The 23,638-nt window shown below is 32.6% G+C and overlaps 2 protein-coding genes across 2 annotated transcripts in view; one reads left to right on the plus strand and one right to left on the minus strand.

Annotated features, from left to right (window-relative positions):
- LOC132745183 (serine/arginine repetitive matrix protein 1-like) overlaps positions 1-23,638 on the minus strand; it is a 60,505-nt gene that overhangs the window by 34,365 nt on the left and 2,502 nt on the right. The window contains exons 5-7 of the mRNA XM_060734015.1: positions 20,668-20,724; positions 18,907-18,966; positions 18,608-18,717 (exon numbers count right to left, since the gene is read on the minus strand). Of these exons, the coding sequence (XP_060589998.1) occupies positions 18,608-18,717; positions 18,907-18,966; positions 20,668-20,724 (227 nt within the window). The remainder of the gene's footprint in view (positions 1-18,607; positions 18,718-18,906; positions 18,967-20,667; positions 20,725-23,638) is intronic.
- Positions 6,018-7,232, plus strand: LOC132745181 (uncharacterized). The gene is made up of 3 exons (XM_060734010.1): positions 6,018-6,255; positions 6,487-6,631; positions 6,877-7,232. Exons 1-3 carry the CDS (start codon positions 6,018-6,020, stop codon positions 7,154-7,156), a joined length of 663 nt encoding a protein of 220 aa, XP_060589993.1. The 3' UTR covers positions 7,157-7,232.

The following is a 23,638-nucleotide window of genomic DNA, read 5'->3' on the forward strand; positions in this document are numbered from 1 at the left end:
AGACAAAACAGCTGCACAAGAAGGTTCCAAGCCCTTGTAAAAGCAGAGGAAAATTTGTTGTTTTTTAAATAGAAATTTCAAGTCTATAATTTTCTATCCTAACTTACTTTTCATGTATCAATAGGTTTTGTAGATTGAGACAACAAACCAAGGATTTACAAGTTGATTGAAGTGGATGGAAAAGGGCTTTAAGAACTTTTATAACAACAGAAAGTGATATATTCCTTTGTTTAAGGTGCTGATTTATATAATCTGTTGGCATCTTTTACTTGGGCAATGTGGCTTATCTGTTAAATCATCATTGAAGGACATACCTAGCAGCATACAAGTAGATGGAAATGAACACAAATGGATAGAATTTAACTAAATTCATCACAGAGTAATTCTATAATAATAAAAAAGGTTCTCATTGAATATTGAGATCTGGATCATGATTTTTCACCCTGTGACCTTTTTTTTTTCATAGTTGCTCAGTACAGTCTTGTGGGCTATGGCCTTAGCTCAGTCGGTAGAGCCGCGGAACGGTATTCCGAGGGTCCCGGGTTCGAGTCCCGGTCAGGCTGCACATTTTTCTCACCCTGTGACATTTGGCGCCCAACGGGGGACCGTGACTGATATAGCTCAGAGTTTAATTTACATTGCTCTGTAACTCTGTGAAATTCGAGGACGAATTTCAATATAGCAGGGGAGTATGTCACGGTTCAGAACTGTTCACTATTTAGGGGAGAAGATGTGTAAGCGGCCGGATAGCTCAGTCGGTAGAGCCGCGGAACGGTATTCCGAGGGTCCCGGGTTCGAGTCCCGGTCAGGCTGCACATTTTTCTCACCCTGTGGGGAGTCTTCTCTTTTCCATTTATTCTCGCCTTTTAAGTCCATTTATTCCCGCCTTTTACGTCAAAATGCACATTGCAGCAATATATTCGCAATACTTCAAAACAGTAAATTAAAGAATTTAATTGATTGTCTATTATGTTAAATGTTAATTATCGACACGTTTTTGCACGTTTAAGTTGTCTACCATGGTAAAATTAGTTATTATCGATTATTTGAAATATCACTTGCACGTTATGTGCGTGCAAGTTATTTATTTTTTTAATTTCAAAAGCACGTTTTAGTTCGCGTTTGTTGTTAATTATGTTTGAGCCGCATGCCTCCGGTATCATGCAAATATCCGCGAACATTTTGAAAATGTATTTAAAAGTAAAATATAGTTATGTGAAGATAGAAAATAATTTACACACTGCAAACGGCACTTACAATACAAATAAATCGCCTGTAGAAAAAGAGGTCAACAATGCAAATATAGCCTTTACCGCGATAGTCACGCAGTAGCACTAATTAAGGTGGTAAACACTGCAAAATTAGTAAACGATATCGCACATTACATGCATATTAGTAATTATGGCTTGAATCCTTTTACCTTTCTAAAAATCATAATATATTTTTTTCTCAGGTTTGGTTTTCTTGAAATATTTCGGCTAATCTGGAGGCATTCAGATTTAATTAATAGACTATATTATTGTCTAAGGGGAAAAAGCACTAAATATATGATATGCTGGCAAAAGTAACTTGGAAATACAACAAAAGTCATATGGATTGACTAAAAAGAACAATTGATTACGGACAATATGGATATTTATATATGTATATTAATTAAGTTTTAAAAAATGGAAGATATCACCGCTGAAGACGGCGGATGACAGTGACTTACCTGAGACATTTCAACAATTTGTACGACATTAAAGCTAAATATTATTGACTGGCAATACTTGAATTGTTTTAAAGGAAATTGCTTGAAGCTAGTCAACTAACGATCTTAAGTACGGTTCATTATTTTTCAGGTTCTACAGTTTTTAACCTCTAACCCTATATATTTCTTACATAACATGCCTTATACTAAGAGGATATTCTTTCGTTTGCGTGAAATATGGAATATATTTTCACGAAACATGATAAAATGCCACATATTTTCACGAGCCGGTACGGCGAGTGAAAATATGTGGCATTTTATCATGTTGAGTGAAAATATATACCATATTTCACGAAAAACGAAAAAATATCCTTTTTATTTAATTTCATTATCAAAGAAAATGGTAACGAATCCCCTTGCTTGATATCAACTGCGATTGTACAGCGCGCAGTAATTTATGCGTAAGCACGCGCTGTTTGGCGCTACATTGTGACGTCATGTAAACAACTCTTTAAACGTCTGTACAGCGTTAATTACTGAATTAAAGATATTGGTGTTCGGATTAATTTTCTTAGTTAGACCATTTTCTATCATGCTAGATAGTTTTCAAAACAAAATTCAAGAAAAAGTTGTTTTGTATTTATCAGATTTTTCAAACAAAACGGCGAAAGAAGTCCCTTAAAATAAATATGAGTTTTGACTCCGCCCACTTTCATATTTATATTTCATATTTATTTTTAAAAAATATGAAATATATTTGACTGATATAGCACCATATTTCATGGGTAAAATTAAATAAATAGAGGATATTCAAGTTTTTTCTATAAATACATGATTTATTTTCATCGAGTGGTATGAAAATAAATATTTCATGAGTGGCGGTAGCCACGAGTGAAATATGGTAATTTTTATGCCACAAGATGAAAATAAATCATGTATTTATAGAAAAAACTTGAATTTTCTGTTTATTATATACATTTTTCTCTTTCTGGACATTAAAATTTGAAGACCTTCCCTTAAATTTTGAGTACTGGCAGAATTTAAAAGAAAGTAGTCCGGCAAGACACCAGTGAAAATACGGAAAATATGTTTCACTGCAGTGAAACATAAATTTTTACAGTGAAAATACGGAAAATGAAAATACGCATTTTATTTCATCAATATTTCTCAATATTTCATTTAAAAGTATATAATAAAGAGCTGTATTTAACAATTAAAACACTATTTACTATATTTACTATATTGTCATTTTGTTTTATAGACTATGTCCGCCAAACAAGAGGATGTCCCCATTCTCACGGTTTGTGAAACTCGAAACATATAATTGTCAACAACATTGATCGAATGTGTCTCAATCTATGACCTCGTACTATACATAAGTACCTCAATGAAAGAAACAAACAAACAAACTAGTTATTTCTGAATAGTTCGGTGTCTGAAAATGTTTCTCGTTGGGCGTCCTGTTTCTTAACATAGTAGTAAAATGTTAATTATGCAAGATCAATTGTTGCATATATTATAAACTAATCTTTCGCTATTGCGCACATTTACACTGTACATGGTATTATCATGAAAAGCAAGAAATGTACAGATGCATGTGCTGTCGGAATGCAAATTGTATACATTTGTATATGGGAAAAACTTTAAAAAATACACGAATCTTATCTTTTTTCTCTGTTTTCTATAATATTACTATAACTTGGATAGGAATTCTTACAAATTGAAATAAATTGCTTTGATTCTCTTGATCACGCCAACATTTCTTTGTTTGACCAGCACCGAAAAGCAAACCTTACGCGTCTAATAAGTATAATTATATACATGTATTATCTATCTTTTTCCTCAGATAATATAAAATTGGAACACAAATAGCTTATTCACCAAGATATAAATCAAGGCCATATATAGTTTTGTTGAAAACGTGATACTTGAATTTGGCGTTATCATGTTTTTTTTGTTTGTTTAACCCGATATCTATCAAACTTGTAAAATTCAAAAGTACTTTTGAGTTATTTTAATCATGTTTTAACATTGTTCCGATTGTTTGATGTTCTTTTTATGTTATGCCTTTATATTAGATATAGGCCTACACTTTTGTGTTTATGCCCTCGCTGTTTAAGAATATTTTTCAAAGTAATCATGTGCCTCGCCTTGTTTTGTACTCGTGTTTAATTGTTTTTTGTTGCTTTTTATTCATTTATTTATATTTTGGTTATTTGTTTATTTTTATTTATTTATTTATTATTTTTTTGGAGGTGGGGGGGGGGTCATTTCAGAGATGTTATTTTTCAGAACTACATTGAATAGTTTACACAGTTTAAATTTACAAGCAAATCTGTGATAAAATTGTTAATGTGTTGCCTTTTCAATGAAAACGCAGGCTTCACTCGTCACGGGTACTACTTGTAACGCACATTGGGTACGTATCTTTTAGTATAATAGACAGTACACAACTATGTAAAAAATGCTTATTATTGGTACCCGACAATGCTGAACTGCCCCGAGAACTTTAAAAACACTTATAATTGATATCAATTTACGCAAAATAAATAATGACATTAAAAAAAGAACGACCGATGTACCAAACTAAAGTGACCCCCATAATATTATGACCCCGGTCTATAGTTTTCATAGAATATTGTCTCCGTGGTTCTAATATTATGATCCAATGGTCAAAGTAATATGACCCCCCCCCCCATGAAAAAATGACTGTCGCGAAGAATGACAACCCCCTTTTAATAATGACTCCCTGTAATTTGTTGTCATTTGAAAATAATAATAAAGGTAACCCATTTCATACTATACGAGAACTTAAAGACGATTTTAAAATATTAAAGAGATCATTTGAAATGGCAGTATTCTATATGGGACTTTACATTTTTCTCCAGGATGAGCAAGTCTCCTATAAAAGTACGGCTCTAATGATGACAAAATTTAACCAGTTTCGCCTTTGTTTTTAAATTTGCCATTCAATGCTATTGTGGTTCTAACTTTTCTGTTTTTTTTTTCTTTTCTTTTTCAATTAAAAAACAACAACAACAACAACAAAGGAAAAAACACGTTAAATACAAACATTGTAATTAACCTGTATGTATAAGAACTATATCCATATTGTTTATTCATATTAATTCTTGCTATATAAACTCTAAAAATAATAATTGTAACAACATACTCACACAAATTTCTATGAACCTTTGCAAGGAAAATGAATGATTCAGATTCTCCATTCATGTTTCACCATGTTTATCCGTAATATCATAATGTTAAGTGGAATAAAAATTAACAATTAAGCAAATTAACAGATACATGTCAGACCCATTCTGTTAAACTATCATCACGTCAGTAACGTTGTCATGACGTAATCATAATTGAATTTGCTGACGTAACTTGTCATAGAAACGACGTTCCGCAACATTAGATATCAACACTCAAAGGTATGTAGATACGTTTTTTTATTATCATTTACAATTTCTTTATTAATACGTTTTACTGGAAGTTATGGCCAGTAAAGAGATTCAAAATGTTACAAAACTTAATTAAGATTAAATAATCATTTAATCTAATTATTTACTTTTTAGCTCGTTTGTGATAAAAGCTTTAACACAATAAATTCGATTCACAGTGAATTCCGCTTCCTCACAAAATGGTTATGACTTAAATATGACTTGGACCCACTTTCAGTTTCCTGCCAATTTCAATTTGTGAAAATTGATCTGATTTCTGACAACTGTTGAATAAATTGATATTTGTTATGAGCACAATAATTGAGTATGAAAATCTTGTTACAGTGAATTATGAACAGATTATCAAGAAACGACTACAAAGATCATTCTAAAATGGACAAAGTTTGTTCGTCAAAAAGGGCAAAACCGATACGTGGCGCCGCACATAAACGACAAGATTCTTAAAGAAAATTGTCAAAGCGTAGAAAAGGTAATGTTTTCAAAGAATTCTAATAATTTTTATTATATTCTTATAACTTTTATGATATTTTATAACTGTTAAAGGGATATTTTTTCATTTGAATTATGAATTAATCAGGGACAGTGATATTTGTAACTCTGAAATATATATTTTTTAAAAAGGTTCTGACTGTTTTCAGTTGTTTACAATGTCAGTAAATCATTTTTCTGTCATGAAACCTTTACATGACGGTCTTACATCAATACTGCTAACCGGATGCTAAGCAAGAACATAACCGTTCGTTGTAACAAGACATGTTAGTCAAGGTAGTAAATATGTCTATAGTCACTTTCTATTTACAATCTGGTGTAGAAAAAACAAAGTCCACCGCAACTTTTCGGCCGTTTTTGTCATACTTCATTTCATGATAGAGGTGTTCCGTTGTGAACACTGCATCATCACAAGTTGTTTATGCTTCTTTTTCCTTATATTTTCAGCTGATAGTAAGACCTCACAGAAGAAAAGGCGAAGTAAGAGCGCTTTACCGCCACAAAGTCAGAGTAGGTCAATACCACAACAACATGGCCAAGTTGGAGAGCGCAAGAGACGCACAGCAGGATATAATAGTTCTAGAGCTGAAATAAGGAACCAGTCTGAATATGGTAATTTAATCTAAAACCATATATCTAATAACTATATAACTTTTTTACCGGCGACTACTAATGCTTTGGGGTACTAGTATAATTTTAAACTTGAGAACTGTTTTGCACAATGAACTAATAAAAAGGGTAAGACGTGTATTTATAAACACATTTAGTATAATCACTTGCGGGATAAGTAAAAACTATGTTGCATTATGCTTTAAAGGGCTTTTAAAATTCTTTTTTTTCCAGAGTTAAAGATGTACCTCGAAGATAACTATGACTGCGTGCAACATACAAATAGTTATAGGGAATTTCCCAAAGAACCAGTTTCTCAACAGCAGAATACAAAAGTGTCAGAAAATATTTCTCCTCTACAGGAACCAAAAGTAAAAAGGTATAGAGTTTTTGCAAAGATACATTTTGGTCTCTTTATATGTTTTGTACTATTAATAATTGATTAACAAAAACTATTTTTTATCTTTTTTTATCTTGTTTTTTTATCTTGTTGTGTTAAAGACAGAAATATTTAGAAAAAATAAATCACATAAAAGAAAGAGTATGTCATTATTTACGATGGATGTTGTACATGCGCTTACATTGTGTTTCCATTGTTAATTATTATATTTTTACGTTGAACAGTGACTATCGAGAAGCAGACGACATCCAGTGTCAACCCGCCAAACAGCAGACGTCCGACAGCCAAACTATGAAATCTACTAAACACGGCAACTTAGACATGAACATTACAGATATCTGCACAAAGTCACAAGTTTCTAGCACTCAGCAAATCAGTGAGAAGTGGGCGAAAGAAGATATAAGAAATGAGTTGGCAAACAAGAAGAAAACAAAGAAAGGATTTTTCATCAATGCCTATCGCGCTGTTCTTGCTTGTTTTAGAATTAAAAGTGGCAGAAAATAAATTAATTAATTCGGACATTGTTAAAATTGCGCACAATATAATCTTTTTTATGTTCTGATATTTATATGATTCACTTTTGTTGAAGTAAACTTTATTTTTTTACAATTGTCTAAGTTTTGTTTTCTTTGATGTTTTATGAAAATAAATGTACATACATGCTCCTTGTATACATATACCATGTAATGATTATCAAGGTTTTCACAAAATGCCTAAACATTGAAGCATTCATAGAAAAGTAATGGCAAGGAATTGCCATTTCAAGTTCAAGCATATAAAAGTTTCGTCAATTAAAATGCAGAAGCTCAGATGGGCTGTGATATGGATTTGATATGAATCTTTTGTACTCTAGAAATGAAAACGAGGCTATAAAGGGTGTGATATTGATTTGATATGAAACCTTTGGAGTCTGGAAATGAAATGAAAACGAGGCTAAATTGATAAGATTGGACCCAATAATGATATATTGTTCAAATTCTGTAAGTGCATTGGTTATATTTTATAAGGTGTGAAATAAAGAATATATACCGACTGTCATTGTGTAGCATAGATGTAAACACACACACACACGAACACCAAAACACGCACACGCACGCGCACCAACACACACAAACAAACACACACACTTAAAGTAAAAACGCATGCAATAAATAGATCGGCATGTAAGATCAAGTTATATTTCACTCGCGAACACCAGCTTTTATATTTTCACTCGTGGCTATGCATCTTGTAAAAATATTGCTCTTTGAACTATATTTCGATCTAATATGCAAAAAATAATTATATTGATGAATAAGCTGAGGGAACAATTATATTGGAGCATTAGCTACATGTGTTGGTATAGCAATAAGCATACTACTTAGCCAAAACTGCCGTACTATTGTCGCTTTAGCTGATGAAAAAGCTAAAGAAATGCTTAAGCTTATACAGCAGTAATATACTGATGCTGTTACAGATGACAAGTGCTGAAATATTGAGACCGAAGCTGATGGCACCATGATGGGGCCACAGTGATGATTGATAAATAAGTCAGTGGTAGAATATCATTAACTCTGTAGCAGTAATATTGACGCAACATTTAAAGCTGATTGAACAGTAATATTGACGCTGTAGCTGATTGAACAGTAATATTGACGCTGTAGCTGATTGAACAGTTATATTGACGCTGTAGCTGATTGAACAGTAATATTGACACTGTAGCTGATTGAACAGTTATATTGACGCTGTAGCTGTTTCTACAGTAATATTGACGCTGTAGCTGATTGAACAGTGATATTGACGCTGCAGCTGATTGAACAGTAATATTGACACTGTAGCTGATTGAACAGTTATATTGACACTGTAGCTGATTGAACAGTAATATTGACGCTGTAGCTGTTTGAACAGTAATATTGACGCTGTAGCTGATTCAACAGTAATAGACACTGTAGCTGATTAAACAGTAATATTGACACTGTAGCTGATTGAACAGTAATATTGACGCTGTAGCTGTTTCTACAGTAATATTGACGCTGTAGCTGATTGAACAGTTATATTGACACTGTAGCTGATTGAACAGTTATATTGACGCTGTAGCTGTTTCTACAGTAATATTGACGCTGTAGCTGATTGAACAGTGATATTGACGCTGTAGCTGATTGAACAGTAATATTGACACTGTAGCTGATTGAACGGTAATATTGACGCTGTAGCTGATTGAACAGTAATATTGACGCTGTAGCTGTTTGAACAGTAATATTGACGCTGTAGCTGATTCAACAGTAATATTGACACTGTAGCTGATTGAACAGTTATATTGACACTGTAGCTGATTGAACAGTAATATTGACGCTGTAGCTGTTTCTACAGTTATATTGACGCTGTAGCTGATTGAACAGTTATATTGACACTGTAGCTGATTGAACAGTTATATTGACACTGTAGCTGATTGAACAGTAATATTGACGCTGTAGCTGTTTCTACAGTAATATTGACGCTGTAGCTGATTGAACAGTGATATTGACCCTGCAGCTGATTGAACAGTAATATTGACTCTGTAGCTGATTGAACAGTAATATTAACATGTAGCTGATTGAACAGTAATATTAACATGTAGCTGATTGAACAATTATCGTGTCACACGTCAAAGATGGGTGCTCACAACGAGGAACGGAAGTTGCTCACAACATTTTTACCGATGGACATTTTTCACTCGTTGTGTGTTAAACGGGCGTGTAATATGCATAATACATACATAAAGGCGATTTTTGTATTTAGTAAATATATTTAATACACTTGTTACTATATATAGTAACAAAATTGCCTATGATTTCAACTGATTATGAGTGTCACGTGACCTATTATGAGTTTGCGGCCCGGGCCGAGAACTTAGTTATCAGCCCGCCAGAAAATGTTGCACGTGCACAAACTGAAACAATGACGTCATATTTTTACGTCATCAAACAGTTAACTGTAAAAAGTGTAAGTAGGTTGTCAGCACGAATCGCTTTAAAATTTTATTTATGAGAGCTTAAGCGTATTTAGTACAAACACATTTTTGTTACTATTAAAATTTGTGGAAATAATACGACAAATTCATTCCGAAAAAAATGAAAATAAAACTTGCTTCTAGATTCTACTGCTTTGAACACACAAACAGTAAACATCTCTGTACAGAACAGTAGAAGAGTAGACAAGAATGTCAACGAAAGAACTTTGTTGTTTTTTTTTTTTTAAATGCTACTATTAGATCTACCAAGTGTATTAAAGACATTAATACACGTCAGAGTAGGACCGGAAGGTGATAATCAGCCCTGAATGAATAATGGCCCTCGGGCTAAAGCCCTCGGGTCCATTATTCATTTTGCGGGCCGATTATCACCTTTCGGCCCTCTCCTGCCGTGTATTAACCTCTTAATACAGTCAAACGTTAAATAACATCTTCAAATAAAGGCCAACCTATAGATAAAGTCCATTTTGCTATGTACAACTCTCCAGTGATTAAAACAGAACTGAGTACACTTTAAATAAAAACCACTTATCTATAAAAGCCATATTCAGTCTCTCCTTTGGGTGGTCGTTTTTTAAAAGTTTGACTGTATATCTCATTGAGAAGTGAGAAAATTATTAGATTTTCACGAGTTCTTAGCAGAAGCTAATAGACGATACATACATTCCCTGTTCGTTAGAAAATGTAAGTACACCCGTATTTACCTCACGACACCAACAGTTATGCTTGTATAAGCCAAAACAAGCGACAGAAATTATTACAAAGCCAGCTAGAATAATAATAGGTAATTCTCTTCAAAACTGGCAAGAGTCTTGTGCAATAAAGAGTATTCACCTAATAAATATAACTATCCAGTCAACTTTTTTTATTTACATATTATAAACAAACAAAAACAAAACGATAAAATATAATAACAACAGAAATATGATCACATTGAGTTTATTAACAAAGTGGAGGTATTACATATTTTTACATAGTTGGTTATAAATATACTAGTAGATAAAAAAAATCAAACCTACCCAAAATATCCATACAGAATAAATATGAAGAAGAAGAAGAAGAGTCTTTATTTTGTAAATTATCTCTCAAAAGAGTCATGTACAAGCATTCATGATATATACAATTACATGTATGCATAAGTAAATAACTAATTACATAGCAAGATGACGTGACTGCAAGTATTTCTTTTCTTTCATTATTATAATGGTTACCATTGATTATGTATTTAATTTACAAGTTATTTACTTTTTGAGAGATTCTACATTCAAGTATATAATAATAAGAAATACTTCGTGTATGTATTAGGCTTGCAATCTCGGGAGAGACATTGTCAGCATCTATTACATAGTATACTTTAAATTATCTTCCATACACTGGTCTTTGAAGTACATTTACTAATCTAAGCTATATGGTATTGATTTATTGCAATAGTAATATGGCACAAAATATTGAAATTATACAAACAAAACAAAACAAATGTTACAACAATATGTCATATAATTCACAATCTAATTCATACATTGTATTCTTCATTTTTCGAATTATTTTATGCACACCTTTAATTGTCTCTTAAGCTAGATATAAGCTCAATAAAATCTGTAATGTTTTTTTCTTGTATATACAGTGTGTTTTCTTTCAAAATGTTTTAAGATTAGTGATAACTGTAATTTTAGTACTTGCGATAATTTGTTTTTAACTTTAAATCATTTGTAATTTTATATTTGAGTAAATGCTAAGGTGAATATGCAGCAAATCTTTGAGCGAACAAAACCTATAACCTTCTTTACAGTAACATAATTATACAAAACCACTATCACTGCCAGAGGTCAACGAATAACGTTCATCTGAAACAAAATAAGGATAGGAAATCGTTATTAAATTTTCGTTTAAAACAGCATTAACCAACAACCTCAAGGCCACATATAGGACTTATATTTAGATTGAAAATATACAAGATATCCGTAAATTAACATTAGAAATGAAAGGACTTTTTTAATTATCATATTTTTTGACGTTCCTGTTCAAACCTCTAAGTCTGCTGGAGTAGAAAATGATAAGCCTTTGCCACCCAGTAGAGTCAGGTCAGCCTAGCTGAACATCCGTGCAGCCTTACCAGGATTTATATTGTAGACCGAAAAATTTAAGTTTTCATATAGATTTCCCTAAAAATTGGTTATGGATATTTCCAACAGTTTTAATTCATTAAAGAAATTCAATAGCTTAAGAGTAAACATTCATTCATAAATAAAGCTGTAAATAAACAAGAAAAATGTCACCCAGCAGAACCATAGTTTTTTCATTGGACCGGGTTTTTTGTTATTATGTATGTAGCGGACAGGTCAATTCCTTTTCATGGCAGTTGACAATGTAAAAGAAACTATTTTACAAACGCAAGCACTACAGTCATCTCAATGGTATTGTTAAATACTCTAGTTTTCAATTTTATGCTTCCTTGGCCGAATCGATATGGTCGCCCATTTCAAATCACTTCAATCTAGTCAACGAATTTGGATTTTGTCATATTAGGAAGCTATATGGTAAAATAGCTATCCCGCTTGCTTAAGAAAGATGCTTGGTCCCACTCAGCTGCCCGAAAGCACACATGAGATCTTCATCCACAAGTAAAGCTGGTAAAGTGACGATGTGACTTATAATCCGACAAAACAAACACACAAATAATTCAATTTTACCTCTAACGGCTGTTATTTTTAGCAGGAAGTCATAATCATTGGTATTTACAGAGATCCTATGTAGTGTCAAGGTCACACTTCTATGGCCAGTAGTATACACAGATGGATTATCACCACAACTGTATTTGGTCTGTATATAAGACATGATAAATAAGGTGAGATTTTGATCAAATATCTATTTATATGGATAAATAAAGAAGCATGATTTAACATTCACGTGAAAGAATGAAACTGAATTGTGTAATCAAGTACACTCCCATCAGTCTGTTTGATCATTATGAGGATTCAATTTAATTGTCGAAAATCTCATCCGAAAATCTTCGTTTACAATCACAACTACTTGAACAATTTTCAGCTGTACTTGTCAAACATTATATAAATGAAGCCGGTCATATACAAACAATTTAGTGTTTCAATTAGCTCGATTATTTCGTAAAATATTATAGTTAAGAGTACTTCTACAAAACTTACTTTTTAGTAACAGCATGAACAAATATTTGACTTTGACAGTCATAATTTATAACGTTTTAGCCGATTTTAGCAAAAAAATCAAGCAAAATTCAAACATTTGACCTTGGATGTCAAGGTTGTTGCTGAGTCAAGGTCAAGTTCAGTCTGGCCTTCTAAAAGAGTTGTTTTCTGTTAAAGTGTGAATAGAGAAAATAAGAAAGCACACATGAGATCTTCCATGAAGTCAATCCATGAAGAAATGAAAACAATGACCAAGTTTCTTGACGGCAACGACAGCCTGAATCTAGCAATAGCTCGACTTGCAAAACTCGAAGTCGAGCTTAAGATGAAGGAATGAGATTTTCTCCCTCCAATGTTTCACATGTTACTATGTCGACTCAATAAAATTATGTTTTCACCAGTACCAATGTTGTTAATTAAACATCGTAATACAATTAAAACCTCACGTTTTGAGAATAATCAATGTTATTAAACATGTTAATGTTTATTTCAACGTACCATTTCACCATGGGCACCTCCAGATAGATACAGTTTCACATCACAAGCATTAGCAATAAAACTTTCAAAATCAACTCTTATAGTGGCATTATTGTCAGCTGTTTGAAAAGTTATTGTACATCCAGTCTAAAATGTAAAAGAACACCATTGCTTGCATAATAAAAATATTTTCTTTTTATTCAGTTCGAAGATGCTGAAAATCTGTTACACTTAACTAATATGATAGTAAAAAGTTTTTGGATGTTTTTTACAGATAAGAACTCAAAAGTTTTAAGCCTAAATGCAATTCACTGCTTGTTGGTAAACAAAACGTTTGGGTTTTTTAAAAGAGATTGAAATGTAAGATGTAAATATAAATTATGTTATAATTTGAGTAACTTACTTGAGTAGATTTGGATGCATCCTTTGTCTTAGCATGGACAGTGACTGACTGACCTCTCCCTATACCCTGTACACCTATATAGCCACAATCAGGGAAGAATCCATATTAATCTAAAATTTTCAAAATATAATGAATCGCCCCATTAAAAGCAAAAAGGTACAAAAGTGACATTTTCATGTTTTCGAGAAAATCGCGTATAAAGATTTGAAGTTCCATATCAAATCAGGTTTTTACAACATGTCAAAGAAACTTCCCCACATATATTTAGATAATAAAATTATTTAAATGTTACATGCCCAAAAAGTTGGAAAGCTTTAAATATATTTACTTATAAGTGATAATTAATCAATTAAAGGGAATGGTTCCTTTTTGCACTAATAAAATATTTTGAACGACAAATTGCAAGAAGGTACCATATGATCGGCTTGGCCCCTTTTTGCATTGTATGATTTTTTAACATTTGCTGTCGAATATATCAAAAAAGGTACCATATGGCAGTTTGGGCACCTTTTTGTCCCAATAATACTAACAAAAACATCATTTGGATACAGTTTTATTCTAAAATGATGCAAATAATAATATGAAATTCTTGTGTTTTCAGTAAATGTCTGATACAACTATCACACTGCATGTTTTTAAAATCTTCCTTTGTGGTCAATTTCAATGTCTACGTCAAAATCTCTTACATCGTTAGTCAAAATCAGAATCATTCTTATCCGATTCCATCGTGACATAACCCTTTTCTTTCCTGTATGTTGCCTAAGTGGCATTATAATTATGGAACTCTTTTGGGATAATTTCCTTTGCACACGAAGTAACCAAGTCATTTGTCTTTTGAATAGAAACTGGCGATTTGGTATTTGGTATCTTTTTCACCACTGATACTTTCTGTCTGTCTAGATTCTGTATTCTGAACTTCTATTTCCATAAAATCTTCAGCATTGTAGCTGTTATTTACAAATACTGACTTTGGGTTTTCCTTTGGTACCTGTATCCATTTCACCTGTAGCAAGTTTACTCTTTGTACTTCAACGGATGTTTTGGGTCTCGGACACTGTTTTTTTTTAATGAAATATTTGAAATCAAAAGCATGGCTATATTTCATTGGCACAGCAATTTATGGCTGTGATTTTCTGGTCAGTGATATAAGAGAACACAACTGAATGATACATAATTATACAGGAATTATTTACTTTGCCCCATCAAGAGTCAAGTTGTCACTCCATCTGTGAGTGACCCGATACAAGAAATTTGTGATGACCAATCTTAAACTTGGAACTTGTGATTATATAAAGACGCAGCTACGAATCAATTTCTGTTTTGTCCCCCGTATGAATCTTAAAAATATATGACTTATTTGACATTACCACTCTGGCAAGTAAAAAAGGGTTTTTTATTAAGCAGGAAGCTATTTCACATGCCTCTATTTGCAGTTGGTTTTATCCAATACATGACATACAACATTTTTGTCTCATAAGGAATATACTGTCAAGTTGTGTAGCAACAGAGTTTTCTTGAATAGTAAAGCTCACTCACTAATGAGCAAGGGGTTGTTACAACGGCCTTGAGATCAAAACATGCAACATAAACGCATGTGTCACCTTTTATTTTTAACCTTTTCTTCTTGTGAATGTTCCATCTGTTTTTGATGTTCAATATATTTTTCCTTGCTCGTGCCATCTAGTGTGCCTTCTGCCTTCTTCTATTGTACAGTGTACATAATGAACATTGGTTTTTTTTTTGGTTTGGAAAATGATTGGTTGTAATTTTCACAAAAGATACAGGTTTTATTTCCTTCTTTTCAATTTCAATAGTTTACAGTTTCTACATCTTTTAATGTTGAAGTCATAGTCATGAGAAAGGTATTGTTTCTTTTAGAATTTTTTCTTGTATAATGAGATTCCATTTTAGGAAATTACCCTTTATGGTGTTTCACCAATTTAACTGTATCATAATCTTGTTTATTTGCAGATGTACACTTCCCTGTCATGTTTCTCCTTCCTGTACCTCATGTTTCTTGTTGGCAAGAGTATAGTCAATTACTTTTCTTTTCACGTCCAAGTTTTTGTGAAGGAGTCATTTATACACTATCATTATCTTCACACTGTTATCATTCCTCAATTTAAAACAGAAACAATATTTTGTTATATTTGATGTCCTTATCAACATCTAGATTGTGTATTCATTAAAAAGCTAAAAGGTACCAAGTTAGCAATTTAATATATAAAATAATCTTAAGGTAGGTAAATTATTTGTGTGCACATGGTTCCTTTTTGCATTAAAATAAGTGCTCAAAACTAATATAGTCATTCAATGTAAACAGGTACTATGTGACACTTGGTACCTTTTTGCTCAAACTGGTATACATATGGTACCTTTTTGCATTATTAAATGAGAAAATAATTACATTGTACCTTTTTACATAACCTTATATGTCTGTTAATAAACATGATACTACAGAGATATTTCTACAGATTAAAGATAACATTAAAACATAATGAAAAATGTTAAAAAGTAACTTTTGGCCAAACTGTCGCTTGGTACCTTTTTGCTTGAATGGGGCGAAATTATGTTATAAGAATATTTTCCAATCCTTCTGACCAGTTAACTCACTTCCGAACATTTTTTAGTTTTACATTTACTGAGCATTAATGAAGGTGAAATTAAATGTAAAAAAAACATTTCTTTTCTGGTAAAAACATAAATACATTTCAAGATTCAAGAATCACGCGTTATTTTGTACATTGTCGAAACTAACATAATCTGTATTTTATTCCTTGCCATTTTATCTGACCGTTTGTTAACATTTATTATGCCTATCTTAAATAATAAATATAATCAATACAAGTGCGATATAGGTCTACTTACATACAATCTTAGTCATTATGTTTTTATCACTGCTTGTGGGCAAAGGATACCTTTCATCTAAAAAACAAGTTGGCATATAAATTAAAAGAACGGCCATTACAAAGCAAAGGTTTGTTATGACACAGCTGCGTTAAAAATAAATACTGAAAATTGAAAATGAACAGAATGTTCGTTTTATGAAATTAGTATGTGTTTCCTGTACTGTTTATATAATGTTGATGTTGTTTGAAAAACATTACATTATCGCAGCGGCAAATAACAAGGATAGGTTTGAAATTGCAGAAAATAACTCTCAACATTGCTACATGTGCATTTTTATTGGACTTGCCAATTATTTTTAACACAACTAATGAATGTACCAAGCCTTGTCTTCCAAACATTGCTTTATATAAGTCTTAATGTAAATGGCTTATATTTTCAAATGAATTTTAAAGCTCCTTATACAATATCTACCATTGCAAGTTCAGTTCATGCTCTAGATCTCAATAGTACTTATTATCAATATTATATAATGAATATGGTATGAAAAATAGTTGTTTCCAACCCAGTATCCTTCTCTTCGATAAACATTAAAATAATTCACACCCCGAATAGGTGTGAGTTAACATTATATAACAAACAATTTCAATGAAAAAAAGAACCAATCTCTAATCTGCTACAAACTTGAATAAAATTTTAGATATGAAAAGAGGCACTTATCATTTTGAAAAGTATTTTAGCTTCATTTTTTATTTGCCATTCTCAAATTATATTATTATTTCACATTGTGTATTTACTCTTAAGAATGCAACCGTCTATGTTAATTTAGATCGATTAGATTATCAATTCTCCTTATTAGTCTTATATTGATTGATGAGATTAATCATTACAAGTAGGTTATATGCATACTTACAGACAGTTTGTGCCATAATGTTACTATCACTGGTTATGGGCAATGGATAATGTTCATCTTAAAGAAACAAAGGCTATATAAATAGAAATGTCCTTTACAATACAAATGCCTGTCTCATATACAATTGTGTTATATAATAAATTTATGATGTAATGACTTAATATAAATTGAAAAGAATGTTTGTTTTATTCAATTACCACAAAGTTTTATAAAATGATGTTACTGTATGCTTATTCATACATATCTGTACATGGTAATAACAATTACAGATAATGACTCTCAATACAGGCTCGTTTGAATCTCTTGTTGGGCCTCCTTTCAGCGTGTTATATTTTTCTAGTCCTTCGGAATCATTGCCTCAAGCACTATTAAGTATTGAGAATTGAGTTGCTTGGGGCGAGGGAATGTTGCACCTTTTTATTGTCCCTCATGTACAGACTCAATTAATTTTCTGTAATTTTCACTATTTTCCTAGATTTTGTTAATTTTGTGAATAAATAATTTTTTTTGTCAATGAAATGCCGATGTGTGACGTCTAATTTTAAAATGCTATAAATATTCCGACTTAATTATCAATCTATTTATCTTGAATCATATCTTTTTACTATTTTCTTATACTTATCAACCAATTTAAATGACAGGTGAAGAATAATGTTCAAGTATTAGTAATATCTTTTTAAATAATTACTCCGTACACAACATTTTCAATTACACGAAAAAGTTAAACAGTTATCTCGATAGTGTTCATTAAATTATAATTTCATGTTATATTCAATCTTACCTCTGACGGCTGTTATTTTAAGCTGGAAACCATAATCATTAGTATTCACACTGGTCCGATGCAGTGTCAAAGTCAAACTTCTTTGGTTAGTAGTATACACATATGGGTTATCACCACAGCTGTATCTGACCACCATTGTTTGCATAATAAAAATATTTTCTTTTTATTCAGTTCGAAGATGCAGAAAATCTGTTACAGTTTACTAATGTGATAGTTTTTAGTTTTTGGATATCCTCTCGGAAACGAACTCATTAGTTTTAAGTCTAAATGCATTTCACTGCCTGTTTGTTAACAAAACTTCTTGATTTGTTAAAGAAATTGAAATGTAAGATGTAAACAATTCTTGTAAAATATAACTAATGCTTGTTAATTTGAGTAACTTACTTGAGTAGATGTGGATGCATCCTTTGTCTTGGCACGGACAGTTATTGACTGACCTCTCCCAATAAACTGTACACCTATATAGCCACAATCAAGGGAAGAATCCATATAATCTAAAAAAAAAAGAAAATAAATTATACAAGAAGAGCATTTACCATCCTTGTGATCAATTATATTAAAATAACTAACCTTTGGTTTTACAATTACTGAGAATAACTGCGGGTGGCCTTTGATGTAAATAAAGTTTCATTTCTGGTACAAACTTATATACATTTCAAGATTCAAGAAGTACGTCTACTTACAGACACTCTTAGTCGTCATTATGTTACTATTACTGCTAGTGGGCAAAGGATACCTTTCATCTACAAAAAAGTATTAATATCAATAAAAGAATGACCCTTTACAACGCAAAGGTTTGTTACGACACAGCTGCGTTAAAAAACAAAATGAAAATTGAAAATAAACAGAACATTCCTTTTAAGAAATCAGTATGCCTGAATATAATGTTGATGTTTATTGCAAATATAATCATAAATGCAGCGATAAGTAACATGAATATGTTTAAAATTGCAGAAAGTAACTCTCAAATGTGCTTCATGTGCATTTTAGTGGCTGATTTACACCATGTCGTATTTTCGCTTCATCATCTCAAATGTGAAAATGCGAAAACCTGAAGGGACGACGTCGTCTCTTCGTGTTTCCTCTTTTTCGGATTTTCCAGGCTAAAAATCGAAAAAAACGACAGAAGAAGGGCAAAAATACCAAACACAAAATCTGTGATATATTCGCATTCCATCTGCCGTATTTTTGCTTCTTCGCGTTCAAAATGCGAAAAGATGGAGAGACGACAAAGTATAACTTTATCGTCTCTTCGAATTTTCGCATTTTTACATTTTCGCATCGTTGCATTTTCGCTTTTTTTGCATTGTTACATTTTCGCTTTTTTTGCATTGTTACATTTTCGCATTGTTGCATTTTTTATTTTTCGCATTGTTACATTTTGTTAAATGTGATAGAATGTACTTGTGGATGATATGTTTATCATATTTTATGCATAGTTGCTGCAGGCGAAAATATGAAAATGTAAAAATACAACAATATGAAAAGGCAAAAACATAACAATGCAAAAACGTCAAAAGACAACAATGTGAAAAAGCTAAAACACAACAATTCGAAAAAGTCAAAATGCAACAATGCGAAAAAGCTAAAGTACGAAAGATGAACAGATTTTACGTGTAATATTGTCGCCCTTCTTTTGTCGTTCTTTCGCCTTTTCGCCTCGAAAATCCGAAAAAGCGAAGAGACGACAAAGTCAACTTCAGTTCTTTGGTGGTTTTATGAAATAAGTATGTGCTTCCTTTAAAGTGTATTTAATGTTGATGCTGTTTGCAAATTTATATACATAATTGCAGCGGTAAATAACATGAATGGGTTTGAATTTACAGAAAGTAAAGTAACTCTAAACATTTGTTTCATGTGCAGTTTTATTGGGCTTTTAAATTATTTTTATTAAAATTGATAAATTTATATATTAGTCAAAGAAAAGGAACAATGTGCCGCTTTATTGGCATAACAATTCCAATTTTTATGATCAGCATTTTCTGTACTGAAACATTTCCTCTAAACATTTTTGATACAAGTCAATCCATCTTAATGACAGGTGAAGGATTAATTGCTTATACATGTACTTTCAAAAACAAAATCTACCATTGTAAGTTCAGCTCACGCTATACAGTCAATATAACTCATTATCAATATAATACAAATAATATTATACAAAACATCCCTCTCTTCGACAAACAGTAAGAATGGGTTTACGTTACAATATGTAACAAACAATTTCATTGCATATTCTGTTACAAAAAGTGAATACATTTTTAATATTCCATAGGCACTTATAATTTTATACAGTATTTGCCCAAACAAACAGAAGCTGAATATTATTCCTTGCCATCCTCGCATGATATTATTATTTTACATTGTATAATAAATCATCCTTAAAGACTGCTACCGGTTATATTATGCTAAATTAATCAAAACAAGTACGTTATATGCATACTTACAGACAGTTGTTGTCATTATGTCACTTTCACTGGTAGTGGGCAATGTATATTGTTCATCTAAAAAAAGGAAAATCATATAAATTTCCCTTACAAATCAAAAGTCTGGCTCATACAAAACTGTGTAAGTAGTATTCGGCCGAGTCTTATATGATTTTGAATAAGACGCATGATTTACTGTGGTATGACTCGATTTATTTTGCGATTCGTCAATAAAAACTCAAGTCCATAAAAACGTTCACATACATAAGCTTTATGACAGGCTTTTTGCAAAACTTTTTTATTTATATTTTCTTCAAATGGGAAGGCAATGTTTTCATATCTTCGTATACAAATAATGGACCGTGCAACTGTCTGTAGTTAGCGAGATTTAATCATGCGTTATCATGTTGTCTCATCTTAAGGGAAACTAGCTGTTTCGCATTTGGACAAAACGCATCGGTGTAAGAGCTGTTGCATTGCACTTCCCTAAAAATACACCATATACCATATACATATACGAGGGTTGTTCGGAAAGTTTTGAGACAATATGATTTTCTCTATTTCTAATTACAGCTGCGAATATTATTTAATACAAATTATAGCTTAATATGTTATTTATCCGAGTTATGTGTTTAAAACGTTGTAACGTTACTTTACGGCATATAATCGTTTTCATAGCAACACCTCACTACGCATCCTGGCGCACGGACTATTTTCTTGTTATAAGTTTTCTTACTGAATAAAAAGAGCCCCTAAAATTGCGCCAAACGTAACGAAAATTTTATGACGTCACTTCCAACTTAAGGACGTCATTTCCGCTAGTTGTTTAAGCCGTTACCGCAGATCATTATAGCAATACGTGCGCGACAAGACAACGACTATGGAAACACCGTCAAAAGAGGAACAGCGTATTTTTATTAAGTTTTGCGTTAATCTTGGGAAAACGCCAACAGAAACTAAGCAACTTCTAGAACAGGCAAACGACGGACGTACTGTTAGTCGACCATTGGTATTTAGATGGCATAAAGAGTTTCGGGATGGCAGAAAGTCAACAAAAGACAAGGAAAGGAGCGGTCGCCCATCCGTCATCGACAATAAACTGATACTTGCAAGAAACGCGCTTCAGTGCGACCGTCGCATAACAGTAAGAGAAGTTGCAGAAGTTTGTGATGTAGGTACGGCAACTGCTCACAAAATGTTAACTAAGACACTTGCAATGTCTCGGGTTTCGGCCCGTTGGGTACCGAGATTATTGACGGCTGATCAGAAAGAAAACCGAGTAAAAGCATCTCGACAGTTTCTACGTTCATACCAGAGAGAAGGCGACGCGTTCTTAGGACAGAATTATTACCACCGACGAGAGTCCTGGTTTTACTACTTACGACCCAGAAACAAAGTCGCAGTCTTCAGTTTGGAAGCACACGTCGTCTCCACCCCGAAGAAAGCACGTGTAACCAAATCCGTTGGGAAACATATTTTATTCTATTCATGAACCGGGGAAGGGGATTGCTGTTAACACATTGCTGTACCGAAGGGAGAAGACGGTGAACGCTGACCATTACTGCAGGGTGAGTAATTATGTTTAACTTTATTTAACATGAAAATAATTAAAAATAAATATATAAATAATATAGATAATTAAATTGATTACTTACTTAATTATTAAAATAATTATTTGAAATTAATTCACCTGTATCTGTATTAAGTACGAGCTCCGATATTTTCTGTTTAAGGTAATCACACGGGAACTGAATCAACGCTATCCGTAAGAAGCGGCCGGAAATGCTTGCGAATCTGAGGGAGAACATCTACCTACATCAAGACAATGCGCCTGCGCATACAGTATCTGCCACTTCTCTGGAACTTGATGTTCTCGGGTTTAACCGCATCGCTCACCCACCCTACTCACCCGACCTGGCCCCAATGACTTTTCCCGTTTTTCCGGCCATCAAAATCCGAACTACGAGGAATCCGGTTTGAGACCTAGTTGAACTGCGCTCTAGAGTTATGAGCATTATTGCAACATTTAAATCTGACTGGTATAGAAATGTATTCGCTAAGTGGGTTACGAGACATGAGACATGTGTACGTTGTGAAGGAAAATACTTTGAAAAGGAGTTGCAGTTGACTTTTCTACGGTGACGTTAAACTCTGGAAATAACGGCAATGTCGGATAACGTCGTTGCGTGCGCCGGGTCACCGGTAGTGTCTGTGCCTAACGCTTTGTAGCTTTTGTTTACATGAAGCTATTGTTATGAATTTTTACACTATATTAGATGAGGTATTAAAGTAATACATAGTAAACTCTTGTTTGATTTTATCTTTTCCAACGCTAAATATTGACCCAGTCTCAAAACTTTCCGAACAACCCTCGTACATATATCAATTTGTTGACTTTTAATAACTAGGAAACAAGTTCGTTCTAATGAAATTTATCTTTAAAAGTTTTGTATTATTCTTTTGTGTTGATTTGGATAGTGCAGTGCGGATATAGTTCTGGTTTCAAAAACTAAAATAGCCGCATTTTATATAGTAAAGCGTGGTTACACGTGTGCAGATTTGGTAAGGGTCGAATGCCTTTAATGTCTTATATAATAGGTGTATGCTCAATTTTGATGTTTTATCGTTGGTCATTTGCTTATAAAAGTTTATAAATCGTTTAATCGGAAAATGATTAATTAATTAATGTTCAAGGCATTGTGATGAACCATTACGAGCTACACCGTCTATATATAAATAAAATCCGTATGGTGTCGGATTTCTGGCACATCACGACGTTGACTGCCCTATCACAGTATTAAACGAGTACTACTAGTGTGAACGCCGTGGACGCTTCCCCTTTACTTTCAACAACTGCGCAGATCTAAACAGATATTTGTCTAGATAGCATCTTAAGAGTATGCAGTACAAAGCTGACCATTAATTCCTTCGCTGCCATTATATATGCGTGCGTAAAACATTTCTTGAAAAATAAATTCATGGTTGATGACTC

This window comes from Ruditapes philippinarum, unplaced genomic scaffold, assembly GCF_026571515.1.
Source record: "Ruditapes philippinarum isolate M1 unplaced genomic scaffold, ASM2657151v2 ctg3070_1_1_1_1, whole genome shotgun sequence".
NCBI classification, from domain to species: Eukaryota; Metazoa; Mollusca; class Bivalvia; order Venerida; family Veneridae; genus Ruditapes; species Ruditapes philippinarum.